Source organism: Endocarpon pusillum (assembly GCF_000464535.1).
Source record: "Endocarpon pusillum Z07020 unplaced genomic scaffold scaffold6637, whole genome shotgun sequence".
Classification (NCBI taxonomy): Eukaryota; Fungi; Ascomycota; class Eurotiomycetes; order Verrucariales; family Verrucariaceae; genus Endocarpon; species Endocarpon pusillum.
Window position 1 is genome coordinate 26,848 of NW_006916601.1, and position 12,900 is coordinate 39,747.

The following is a 12,900-nucleotide window of genomic DNA, read 5'->3' on the forward strand; positions in this document are numbered from 1 at the left end:
ATGAGGTCTATCATGCAAGCATCGGCCATTCCGTCTCGCAGCAGAAGCGGCGGCCTCAACATGAAAAAGTATCTTGCCGCCTCGATCTAGAGACCCTGAACATGCCGCTCGCAGGGTTGAGGCAGAAAAGCGCCAACTCCATCTCGCTGCACTGCCAGCTGTACGCTCCACTACCAAGTCCCCTCCAAGCTCTACGACTCCTCTTCTCCACCATCACCTCCCCTCAAACATACCACTGCGCTCTTCAACTCAGCCACTATCTTTGCCTCAAGCACATTTTCTGCATCTCCATCACTACGATCCTGATCCTTATCCTTCATCTTCGTCTTCGCCCAAACCAGCTCCCTCTCACTGGTGGCCACGATCCTACTCCTTAGAAAGGCCCTCCGACCGACCAACTCCTCAAGATCCGCCTTGAGCGCCTTCTTGTTCTCCGGCTCGTCATAATGAGTCAAGATCGGGATTTCGAAAGAGTCAACGCCCGCTGACGCCCCTGCAACACGGTATGAGGACAGCACGTGACTGATGAGTGCTAGCGCTGTAGCCTCGGCGGCCAAGGACAGGCTGACCGCGCCGGCAGTTGGGTCTTTGGAGGCAGCGTTGTATATGAATGCGGTGCTGGCGCGGGAGAGCTGGTTGGGGAACTGGTTCAGGAATACTGCGATCTCGCTTGCCATCGGTCTGCCGACGGAGTGGAGGAGGTTGAGGCAGAGGGGAAGGATGCCTTCGGACCAGACAATATAAAGGCGCTGCTGGTGAGGATACTGGTTGGGTCTGCGGGGCGGCTCGAATGGGCCAACGCCGCCTGGAATGGCTTGGAGGCTTATGTTGATGCGGCTTGTCCCTATACGGTTTAGAACGCCTTCGATGCCGAGTTCCTCTGCGACTGGTGGGAGTGGGGAGAGTGCAACTAGGAATGAGAGGGCATAAGACGAGTAGATTGGGTCGGCGTTGGGTGGAAGGAGGCGATGTGACCAGCTGTACAGTCGTAGCACAGAATCGATGATGTTGCTTGATATGAAGACTGATGATACCTGTGCAACCATCTGCGACAGCCAGGGGACGCGTAGTGAGCTCTGAAGAATAGACAGAAGAAGCGAGAAGTCCCGGATACCGACTTCGGACGTTGAACCACTGTCAGACTCAATGGTGCCGCTTTGCTGGGGCTGAGCTTGGTCGCACAGTGCGCTGCATACTTGCCCCACTCCCTGCGCAACAATATTGGAGAGGATCTCAAGGATCATCGACCGGGTCGAGGTGTGAGAAGTTCGGCCAGTATTGGTAGATTGCGACTTCTCATACTTCTCGGTGTGAAGTTGTATGCACAGAAGAAGTGCAGTAAGGCAGGACCTATAGTAGCCCAGATCATTGTTCGATATTGCCGAGTCGTAGCTGGAATTTCGGAACCTTGTTGTCTCCCACGCACTGACCAGAAGAGTGGTGAATTCGGAACCTCTCGCCTTGACATCCACCAGACCCTGGAGAAGCCCCACAGCTAGCTCGATGCGATTTTCGAAGAGAGAATCAAAGATTTTTTCGGCTGGACAGGGTTGTGAATTTGCTGTCAGGCTGTTGCGGACGATCTGGGCCATGAGCCTCTGGACTTCGCGATCTTGCACGAAGAAAGCAGAGTGCTCCATGCATAATGCTTTAAAGCTGGCTAGGAGCGATAACTGCGCATCGACGAACGACAGATTGAGATTTGCAAGCCTAAACTCATTGGAAAATCCTGGGTTCCGTGTCGATCCAATCCACGAGGAATCAGAGGACAGCATCTTCGCTGCTATGTGGATTTCGTAGAAGAAATTCGGTCCATACTTGGGAGGAGAGAAAGCTGTCTTTTTAAGGTTGAGAGTATCGCAGTTGGGGTACCTCGCTTTGAGATTCTTTCGCAGATTCGTATGCAAGGAGTTGTTGTAAGTCGTGTTCCCGACAGCATAGGTTGTGTACCATTTGAACGCTGGTAGCATCTTCTTCATTATGGAAAAGTCTCGATTGGACCTAGCATAATGAAGATAGACGATCGAGAGCTCTGCAACAAGGGCAGCAATCTTGTATTGGTAACACTCATGCAGAGAAGATCCTTGCTTCACATTCAGCTTGCCAACGTATGACATGATACCAGCAAAGAAGTCTGGATGGGACTGAAGACTGCTTGTGGCCCAGGACCAATTTTCTTGCGCCCGACAGACGAACGAGAGCATCGCGGTGGCGCGTTGTCCTTCCACGTTCTCGATATGTGAAAGGTTATCCAGCGCTACTGTTAGGAATGCTTTACCTCGTACGACAGCACTTTGCCGGTTCTCGTCATGCTTGCCAAACTGCAATTTTTCCTTGGGCGAAGACCCTGTCAACAGATAGATGGCAAACCACTGCTGGCGCACACTAAGTAGTGACGTGAGGAATTCCCAGATTGTGACATAGAGGCCAGAGTCTGAACGGGGTCTATCCAGGGTGGAAAGCATTTCCAGCAGATTTCTAGAAGACTCCATACCGAGAAAGCCCAGCAATGAGGAGCTGTCACTCTCGCTGACGGAGCCTACAGTAACAAGTTCAGACATAACCCTCAGACACGGTATCTGGTATCTGGCATGCATTCCGTACAATCTTACAAGAACTGGAAAGACTTGGCACAGCTGTCTCTCGAGGAAAGTCACATTGTGCTTCAATCTTGCCCCCCGTATCAGATCATGACAAAGCCAAATGGAATTTTCGGTCTGCTCAACCTGAGCTTGGAAGACGACTTCTTGGTGGAGGGGATCCTGCTCCAGGAGTCCATTTGCCAAGACCCGAATGAGTGTGCCCAAATTGGTGTCACTCGGTGAGTCAGGCCGGAAGAAGTCGAGCACATAAGGCGCAGCCAACGAAGTAATCGACGTCAGCTTTGCCGATAGGTTGTCACTGTCGTCAATCCCAAACGCGTATTGAAGCAGGTCACGGAAGCCTCGTGTGATGTTGGTTCGGATATGGGCTTGATTTGTAATAGATCTGAATTGCCAGCTCGAAAGGCTGTCGTAGATTTCTGTGATGGCCTGGGTGAAGGCAAGTAATACCCTCGTTCTGACGTGGGCAGGTGCACCGGGATCTGTTGTTGGTGGCAGTCTTTTGTATTCTCTCACCTTGCGTTGGTGTCCTTGATGTATAGAATGTGCAATTACATTATCAAGAAGCTTACCATAAAGATTCACACTTGTTTCCAAGAAGCTGAACGATCCAACTGTTGCCTCCGTGGAGGCAATTGCAAGAAGGAGACTGCCAGCACCATCAAGGTTCAGAAAGCCACTGCGAGCAAGCAGTGGCCAGGTTCTGCCAGGCAGTATGTTGACAATAGCACTCATGAATTCAACGCAGGCACCCGCCGTGCCGACCGCCCCATCCGGGGCCCTCTTGATCCGTAGTCCCTGGATATGCTGCTCAAAGATTTCGAAAATAACAAGAATGATATCCGAGTTGCGACTCAAGCCATTGCTAGCTTCTTCCAGAATCCTGGAGGGATCTTCTTGCTTGGCTGAATTTACCAGCGTTGTGAGAAGCTGGATGATTGTAGAGACTATCAATTCGGCGGGTTCTGCTTGGAAGATGAACTCTGCCTCTTGGCCATTGTGATACAGTTCGAGCCACCTCCCAAGAAATTCGAGGCCAGAGTAGTTGTGGTACCACGTTATTACTGTAGGTCTTGAATCAGAGATGACTCGACCGATTGTGCCTTGTGGGAAATGGTAGAAATCCTGAGGTTTTGTCGTTTCTGTGCCACTGCTCCGTATCGTTGACTTTGACGAAACAGAATATTCGAGAGGTTGCTCCAAAGTAACAAGATTTGCATTTTCTTCCTCTCTGATTGTACGGTAACCTGAAAATCCCGGTGGAACAACTTGGGTAAATGCTTTCATGGAAAGCAGCCGCTCCACAATCGGATGTTCGTCAGTATCAGTGGCACGTCCAGCGGATGCAAGAGCCCTGCAAAGTCTAAGGAAGGGGAGAGCTTCATAAGGGAAGCGTGCCATTGAGATATCAAGAATGTTGCTCATTAGAAAATCATCAGACAGAAACGCAGCGGCAACTTTCGCTTCCAAAGCTGGTGTTGTGAGACTTGGATTTGTGGCTTGATCATGGGGTTGGAGGACTGCCAATACTGCTGTCAGAATCTCTGGTGCGTATCCCATGGGATCAAATGAAACCTTGATAAGGTCTAGAAGTGCCATATCTTTCCAAAATGCTAAGAGCGAGGATGTCGAAGAAGCTACTGTAGTTGCTATATTCACGATTACGTCGAAGACGTGACAACCGTCAGTTGCACTTTGCGTGAGAAACACCACGGGATCTTCCCCAAAAGAGAAGGCCCGCGCCTGTTCCACCACATCCTCATAAAAGCTCTGCTGGAAGGAGCCAAGACTGCTGCTGGACAGCCTGCGACTGAGTTGTTGCTGCTCATTTGTGACACCCTGGTCCAGCGCTTTCTGAACTTGCTGCCCTTCTCTCGTATCCTTTGCCGAGAGTCCCAACTCCCGAATGGTATACAGCACAATGCCCCAAGCAAATACGGCAGGGCTAGCTAAAGGTATGCAAGCACCTGCTAGATTGAGAAAGATCTCTTGGATTTCGCCGATGTTGTTTCGATCGAAGAAGTAGAAGACGTTCTCATCAGTATCTTGTTCGACCTGGAGCGTAACCTCGCTTTCCAAGAGGTATGTGATGGACGTGGCGGGATCGAGGATCGCTATACTCGTGATCGAAGCCGACACTTGTAATAGCCCTATCAGGCTCGCCTGTTCCTCCGATTGTGGTTGAAAGGTACCAAAAAAGTCATATTTAGACACCATCCGGAACCAGAGTAAAATAATGGATGACTTGGCTATGCGACGGGACGTGCGCAAATTGACCAATATGAAATCAGAAAGTAGAATCAGCTCCTGAATATTGGTTGTAACCCAATTCCTCTCTATTTCCACTTCCTTGTCCTCTGGTTTGTGCCAACCGTTCCCATGTGCAACACTATCAAGTCGAGATTGCATTGCCTCGATGCAGGAGGTAACATGGCTCTCAAATCCATCTTCCGTTCCAACTTTGGTGAGTTTCTCAAAGACAGATTTCCCCAGGTCTCGGATTTGTCTGTCAGCATCAGACGTCTCTTTTGAACCTACCTCTGACGCGATCGGTAGGGCTTCTTCAGACAGAGAAATGCAGACAAGCTTCTCGCAAGAACCCAGCAGGCTTCGGGTTTCTTCGAGGTAGATGTTCAACAACCTGGCCTTGCGCCTCTCGGCAGAAAGGAATGACCTTGAAGGTCCATGGCCGACACTTGCATCTAGACACCGACTCAGCGGTCCAGCAGCACTGAGAGCACCCAGAACATCGTGTAGGCTAGCTTGTTCGGTTTCCGAAAGGCCTTCGCGAAGCATATCTCTGGGTCGGTTTTGCCATTCGACTGTGGCAATCCTTAGTGCCTCGATTTCGTTAAGATCCACTTCTCTGCTCAACCATAGAGCATCTTCTTTGATCTCTTCGATGTTGTAGTGCCCATTGGAAGCTGGTGTGACATTTATTGCTGCGGTTCTGGTCTCAAAATCGGACTTTGATTGGGTGGAGCGTTTGGGTAAGCCATGGATGGCATATACAAGGAGCCGTACGGAGCTCTCGCATGAAAGAAAGGCAACAAGTGAGGAGTCATCCCCAGATGGTGGAAGGTCGCATAGCCACTGGTAGGCAAGGCTCCATGTACTGTCTTATATCAGTCGCATTCGCACCAATTAGGAAGGATAGCGTACATCAGCTTCGAGTTTCCTGAGAGACACAACTCCAGGGAAGGAAGGTATGGCTCTTCCTTGCTAGCCATCAATGGCGATGTCACTGCACCATTTTTATGAAAATCAAATGAGCCACACCGACAACGATCCCACCCGAGTAGGTCGATTTCTTAGTATCTGGAAAACGCGCCGCAGCTTGCTTCTTTGGAGATCGCGTTGTTGGAGATCCGGCTAACTTTCCTAGAAGAGAAAGGGTGACAAGCTAGTTAATTAGCTATATTTGTTAGCTATATTTGCAGCTTATTGAAGTCGCCGAGATTCTACCGAGTCTTGTACTTCTCCCATGCAAACCTCGGAACCGCTTTTTGTCTCAAAACAATCTTCTCTGCCTGGAACCTCGAAGCAGAATGTCTGGTCTGTCTTTAATCGATCATTCTCCGCACCATCCTTCTCCTGCACCGAAGCTGCAGACTGCCTCCAACCTAATTCTTATAGACAATTATGACTCATTCACCTGGAATGTGTACCAATATCTAGTGCTTGAGGGTGCCACAGTCACCGTCTACAGAAATGATGAAGTCACCCTTGACCAGCTCATCAGTCTGCAACCGACACAGATTGTCTTTAGCCCTGGTCCCGGACATCCGGACACTGATTCTGGCATCAGCAACGGAGTCATAAGACATTTCAGTGGAAAGATACCCATCCTAGGTGTCTGCTTAGGAGCACAGTGCATAATCTCGGTTTTTGGAGGCCAGATTGACATCACAGGCGAAATCCTTCATGGCAAGACTTCGCCGCTAAAACACGATGGAAAGGGGGTTTATTCGAGCTTGCCTCAAGATCTGCCGGTTACGAGGTATCATTCCCTAGCAGGCACACACGCGACGATTCCCGACTGTCTCGAAGTTTCATCATGGACGACAGTAGGTCAGAATGGAGAGAAGGGTGTGATTATGGGTGTGCGCCACAAAGAGTTCGTCATGGAGGGCGTGCAATTCCATCCAGAGAGCATCTTGACTGAGGGGGGAAGAACCATGCTGAAGAACTTTCTTTCCATGGCGGGCGGAAAATGGTCTGGTCAGACCTCATGTCCAGCGGAAGCAGCCCCCGGAAATGGTAATGGAAAGACCAGCAAAAATTCTGACAAACCTTCTATTCTTGAGAAAATTTATGCGCACCGCCGAGCTGCTGTTGAGGCACAAAAGCTACTTCCTTCTCAACGATTTTCTGATTTACAAGCGGCCTATGGTCTGAATCTTGCACCGCCACAAATAGCCTTTCCTAAAAGATTACGTCTGTCACCATTTCCACTTGCTCTTATGGCTGAGATAAAGCGAGCGTCTCCATCCAAAGGTATCATATCAGTTTCCACTTGTGCACCAGCCCAAGCTCGGCAGTACGCTAGAGTGGGCGCAAGCGTCATCTCTGTCCTGACTGAGCCCGAATGGTTCAAGGGTAGCCTTGAAGACCTCCGCATGGTGCGCCAAAGCCTTGAGAAGATGCCTAATCGCCCTGCCGTCTTACGAAAGGAGTTTATATTTGACGAATATCAAATATTGGAGGCTCGATTGGCCGGAGCAGATACAGTGCTATTGATTGTCAAAATGTTGGACATCAAGTCACTAAGTCGTCTATTTCACTATTCGCGATCCCTGGGAATGGAGCCTCTTGTTGAAGTCAACACTTCAGATGAGATGAAGATCGCTGTTGATCTGGGCGCAGAGGTCATAGGCGTCAACAATCGCGATTTGACCAATTTCGAGGTTGACCTCGGCACCACCAGCCGCCTCATGGATCTTGTCCCTAGCAGTACCGTAGTGTGTGCACTTAGTGGAATTTCTGGACCTCAGGATGTGGCCTCATACAGCAGGGATGGAGTTAAGGCCGTGCTCGTGGGCGAAGCACTCATGAAGGCGAGTGACACAGGAAAGTTTGTGAGAGACCTGCTGGGTGCTTCACAAGACTCCGTTATCACGTCAAAGCGCGAGACCGCTGTGAAGATTTGTGGCACGCGTACACCAGAAGCAGCGCGAGTAGCCATCGAGGCCGGAGCAGATATGATCGGGATTATACTGGTTCCAGGCCGGAGTCGCTATGTCTCTGATGATGTTGCAGCACAGATTTCAGCAGTCGTGAGATCGACGCCCAGACCTCTGAATCAGGAGAGCACGAGTTTGCGGGATTCAGCTACTGCTACAGACCCTTTTCAGCATTGGCAGAAGGTGTTACTTCACCCCAAGCGGGCGTTGCTTGTTGGGGTCTTCATGGATGCTCCAGTCTCTCATGTCGTCGCTCAGATACAGAAGCTTGATCTGGACGTTGTGCAGTTGCATGGCACGGAGCCTTTAGAGTGGGCGCATCTTCTATCTGTCCCAGTGATCCGCCGCTTCAAACCTGGCGAACCTGGCCTTTGGACTCGAGGTTATCATGCCCTGCCTCTTCTTGACTCTGGATCAGGAGGCTCTGGGACGAAGCTCGACCATTCCTTAGTACAGAGCTCTCTCAGCGCCGACGACGATGTTAGATGTATCCTTGCTGGGGGACTAGACCCCACCAATGTACAAGCCACATTGAGTGCCCTGGGTAGGAACCAAGACAAGGTCGCGGCTGTTGATGTTAGTAGCGGAGTCGAAACGGATGGCAAACATGACCATGTGAAGATCAGATCTTTCATTAGCGCCGTCAAATATAAGTGATCTGTTCGAATACAATGAATTTACTAACACAACCACCATTTACATCACCTACATCTGCATGAATTGGAGTTTATCTGGTTGAGACACTATCAGCAATGAATTGATCCACAGTCCCTCCTTGAGTCAGTCTGCTTTTTCTCCAGATTCGTTCGTGACATAGTCCAACCTCTTAACATCGAATCGACAGGTAAGTTTTTGGTCTATGGTGGCAACTGTCAGCTATTACTCTCACTCTTGGGCATCAGTTCCTCATAAATTCGAACTGCTTCCGCGTCTTCCACTATCATCTTCCTATTGGTAACTGACTTCACCTTCAAAAGTTCTTGGGCAGAAACATCTCCCATCTAGCACTCAATCCTTCCTCTCATGTTGTTAAGTAGTAACCGTATCTGTTGGTCAGTCTTGAGCTTCGATCGTTCAACGCACATCAAGAAGCGGTTCGAACCGGGTCAAGCATTGGTGTTGTCCGCACTGACGTCCTGATTCTCTTTTCAGATCAGTACCTCCGTTGGTACTCTTCATAACCTCTAATCATATTCGCTCAATATGCGCAAAAAGTCTGTTGGGAAGTCATTTCGAAAGATCAACCTCGCCAGCACGGATGACTTTGGCCCCAAAAATGACAAGATTAGGCTCTGGGTCATCAACAATGGAGGTACTTTTTCCACGCAGCTGAACGACGCAGTTACACACTTGGTGTGTTCCAAGAAGGCATGGAAGAGTTACCCTGACATTGGTAAGCAGCCGCTATCTGAACGATCATATAAACTTGTCCAATCTGTTCAATTCTACGTTGCGGTGGCTGACACCAAAATCAACAGTGCGGGACGCTCGAAGACAGCATGTCAAAGTGATCAGCCTCGACTGGCTTGAAGACTCGCTGCTTTCATCCAGCAGGCGCCCCAAGCCGGAGAAGGAGTACGAGGTAGTAACCGATGGTATTGCTAATAGACGCTTGTTGATTGGAATTAGTGGGAAACTATCAAAAGAAGACAGCATGAAAAGGAGCAAGCGATACAGATCAAGAAAGATAACGCCATCAAGGAAGCGAGTACGTCTGGGAGGCCTCCCATATGTAAGTCTGCGACTGACACCAAAGACTAGTTGCCAAATTTGACGAGCATTGCATCGATTTTGAGGCCCAAATGCAGACAAGTGAGTGCTGTCAGCTCTTTCTCCTTGCTCGGACAATGCTTATACTCGTCCTTTTATATATAGGTGGCTACCACCCGTATACAGATGCTGATGGCTTCTGCTATTCCATCATTCTCGTCCGAACATTTCTTCTCGAAAATCGCTTGGAAAAGCTCACCTTGAAGGTCAGACAACCCTCTACGCCAAGAACCAACTGGCCTGCAACGTCTTTGTACCCATGTCCCCTACCTATGTATCTGTTTCCAGTGTCAGCTGGTCTGTCATTGCACCCTGTTATTCGCTACCCAGACTGCTTTCCATCCAACCCCCCTTTGAAGGTCCCGATCGTCAGACCATGGGCTCAAGTTCTGCAGCTTTTCGAATCCGACGCTATTCCTCATACCTACGCTTGCTACGTCAAGTATACACGAAAGGGAGCTTCTGGGCGAGAGGTCCTGGCAATACCTGGCAGTACCTGGGAAGTAGCCTTCGATGCGTTCAGGAAGTTCTTCAAGACAAAAACAAGAAAGGACTGGAACGACCGACTAGACGGGAAGCCAGTGCCAATCAGTAGCGATGGGAATGCCGATGACCCTTTTCGATACGAGCCTCCTCAAGGTCGCCATGAACCCCGGGGCTTGGTGGAGGGAAAGACGAGGCTGGAAAGGGCCAATGGGATTAGACCAGACGGAGACGACAGTGTCACCATGATTGTGCCAACAATCGAGATTAGCGATGATGACGATGTGGGGGAAGAGAGCCATATGGACCCGCACGCATGTACTTCTCCGAGAACGGGCTGGTAGTGGGACTGGAGCACGAGGCTAGTTGATGGAAACGGCGTGCTTTGAGCTATGTGTTTCCGGTTCGCTAAGCACTCACCGGTTGGTCTTCCTTACAACACTCTTTCAGCGATCATATTCTGGCATGGCGGGGGCAGGCACCTGAAGCGAGATACCTGAAATCACCTTGAGCTTCAACTCTCTATTCTTGATTTTCTCAGATACCAATCCTTACATAACCACCAGTCAATTGTGTGCCTCAGGCTTCAAGCTCCACATCCCACGACCAACGTCATCTGGTGCTGTCTTCTTGCTGGAGAAGACACTTCAATTGTGCTGCTCTGATTTAGAGGGTATCCTTGTGGGCTTCGTGTTTTGGTAAATACTAGGTAACCATCAAAGAAAGATTATTTCGTTGATATTGCCTTGCCCCCTTGTAGTTCCTCCACCGCAAATTCGCTTGGCTCAATTTTCACTCTCCGACTTACCAGGAGAAAGGGTATGAGCTAAGTGCTGTTAGTGGAGATGACAGCCATTCTGTCAAATGACCACCATTCTAATATGATAAGAGAAGCATATTTTAGCTACACTGTGACTATATTTTCAGCAGAGTACGGAGTATATTGTAGATAATGAGATTTTATTAGATAACGGACAACTAAGCTGTGTATCATTATACCCTATAAGCAATCTTACGGTTAGGCTTAGTCTAGGCGCACTTTAATGGCTCCGCTAGCATTATTTTGAGGGGGTCTCTTCCAGCTAAGGAGTGCGTTGATTGGATGGGCCGGAGCCCAGACACTCTTTGTGAACCGCGGCTGCTCACCCAAGTTCCCCGCACGCCTCGATGTCTTCTACCACACCTAAACAGGAATATGCACACTAGGGCCACCGCTGCTGCAATGTCCACCTCGGTTCCGAATCACCCGAGTGGGCGGGGATGGCAATGAGCTCTCCTCCAGGTGCTCCCCGGATGTGACTTTGTTTGCTGGAGTTTCTTGGAAATATCCCTATTTTTCTTCCATTGTCGGAAGCTCCATGCTTGAACTTAGATTTCTGACCAATTCTTTCTCTAACGTGCTGCGATTTGCCTGTTCCGGTTCGACTCTCCCTCCGCATGATGCCATACAAGTCGCGATGGCGAGTCGACATTCCGAACTGTGCTCTGCCCACTCTGGTCTGCAAGAGTCCTTTAGAACCGCTTGATGACAAAAACCCCTGCTTTCTAGATGCGACTCGTCCAGAGAGCCATTACTTTACTCCATCTACGTTCCGTGCATGGTGCCAAAGACTGGCTCTTGGGTTGTTGTGTTCCGGTAAATTTGAAAAGGGAGATCGACTCCTTCTGTTTAGCGGAAATGACTTATTCTACCCCGTGGTGTTTATGGGCGTTATCATGGCTGGAGGTATTTTCACTGGCGCGAATCCGTCGTATGTGGCAAGAGAACTTGCGTATCAATTGAAGGACAGCGAATCTAAGCTTCTACTGTGTGCTGAATCGAGCATGGATACTGCAATGGAAGCTGCCAAGCTTGTGGGGATGCCTAAGGAAAACATATTCATCTTTAACGGTGCTGTGTATGATGGTGATCTTTCACCTAGTCTGGAGCAGCAGGAAGGGTTTGTCAACTGGGGAAGGCTGCTTGCCGCCCCTGAAGATGCCCGGGAATTTGCATGGGATGATTCGTCTTCGCTGCAAGACATATCTCAGAGGACAATTGCCTTGAACTACTCGAGCGGGACAACAGGTTATCACCTTTCTCACCTCTTGTGTCAGGAACAAAGAACTGACTGACTGGGCCAGGCCAACCCAAAGGCGTTGAAATAACCCATGCAAACTACGTCAGCAATTGCATCCAATCTGTTCACTTGGCATCACTCAGGGAAGACGATGCAGAAAGGACGCAACGGGCCAGATGGTTGAACTTTTTGCCGCTCTACCACGCCATGTCTCAGAACATCAACATTGCTTGCGCACTCCTACGTGGTGTGCCAGTGTATATCATGCAGAAATTCGATTTCATTCAGATGCTAGAATATGTACAGAAATATCGCATCACAGCGCTGGGCTTGGTGCCCCCCATAGTCGTGAATCTGGCTAAACATCCAGCTGTGAAAAAGTACGATCTGACATCGGTTGAAGCGGCTTTTTCCGGAGCTGCTCCTTTGGGACATGAGATCTCTTTGGAGTTCAATAAACTGTGGCCTGATGGACAGGTCAATCTGGTGCAAGGCTGGGGCATGACGGAGTATGTATCCATATTCCTCCCGACTGGTCAGTGAAGCACAGAGAGAATGATGCTGACGAGCAGCAACAGAGCAACCTGCAGTGTGCTCGGCTGGGAACCAAACGAAAAGCCAACCTCTCATTCAGTTGGAGAATTGATTGCCAATTGTGAAGCTATGATCCTGTCCGAAGATGGCATTTCCGAGATCACGGCTCGTGGTCCAAATGCCAGGGGTGAGCTCTGGGTCCGAGGACCCAATGTCATGAAAGGATACTGGAGAAACCCTCAAGCTACAGCGGAGACCAAGACCCCC

The 12,900-nt window shown here is 49.7% G+C and overlaps 5 protein-coding genes across 5 annotated transcripts in view; 4 read left to right on the forward strand and 1 right to left on the reverse strand.

The window, feature by feature from the left end:
• Nucleotides 1-4, forward strand: part of EPUS_09026 (U3 small nucleolar ribonucleoprotein IMP4) — a gene marked incomplete at both ends in the record, with an annotated part of 944 nt that extends 940 nt beyond the window's left edge. Inside the window, one exon of the mRNA XM_007807192.1 lies at nt 1-4. This exon is cut by the window's left edge and continues 881 nt beyond it. Within this exon, the coding sequence (XP_007805383.1) occupies nt 1-4 (4 nt within the window).
• Nucleotides 5-191: 187 nt separating this feature from the next.
• Nucleotides 192-5,833, reverse strand: EPUS_09027 (uncharacterized protein; the record flags this gene model as incomplete). The annotated part of the gene is made up of 2 exons (XM_007807193.1): nt 192-5,718; nt 5,766-5,833. The coding sequence occupies 2 exons, from the start codon at nt 5,831-5,833 to the stop codon at nt 192-194; spliced, it is 5,595 nt and encodes a 1,864-aa protein (XP_007805384.1).
• A 318-nt stretch (nt 5,834-6,151) lies between these two features.
• EPUS_09028 (Anthranilate synthase component 2) lies at nt 6,152-8,443 on the forward strand (the record flags this gene model as incomplete). Its single annotated transcript, XM_007807194.1, has 1 exon — nt 6,152-8,443. One exon carries the CDS (start codon nt 6,152-6,154, stop codon nt 8,441-8,443), a length of 2,292 nt encoding a protein of 763 aa, XP_007805385.1.
• Nucleotides 8,444-8,989: 546 nt separating this feature from the next.
• On the forward strand, nt 8,990-10,383 carry EPUS_09029 (uncharacterized protein; the record flags this gene model as incomplete). The annotated part of the gene is made up of 5 exons (XM_007807195.1): nt 8,990-9,179; nt 9,265-9,368; nt 9,416-9,494; nt 9,548-9,598; nt 9,662-10,383. 5 exons carry the CDS (start codon nt 8,990-8,992, stop codon nt 10,381-10,383), a joined length of 1,146 nt encoding a protein of 381 aa, XP_007805386.1.
• Nucleotides 10,384-11,755: 1,372 nt separating this feature from the next.
• Nucleotides 11,756-12,900, forward strand: part of EPUS_09030 (uncharacterized protein) — a gene marked incomplete at both ends in the record, with an annotated part of 1,565 nt that continues 420 nt past the window's right edge. The window contains 3 exons of the mRNA XM_007807196.1: nt 11,756-12,107; nt 12,164-12,608; nt 12,678-12,900. The exon at nt 12,678-12,900 is cut by the window's right edge and continues 420 nt beyond it. Coding sequence (XP_007805387.1) covers nt 11,756-12,107; nt 12,164-12,608; nt 12,678-12,900 — 1,020 coding nt within the window. The remainder of the gene's footprint in view (nt 12,108-12,163; nt 12,609-12,677) is intronic.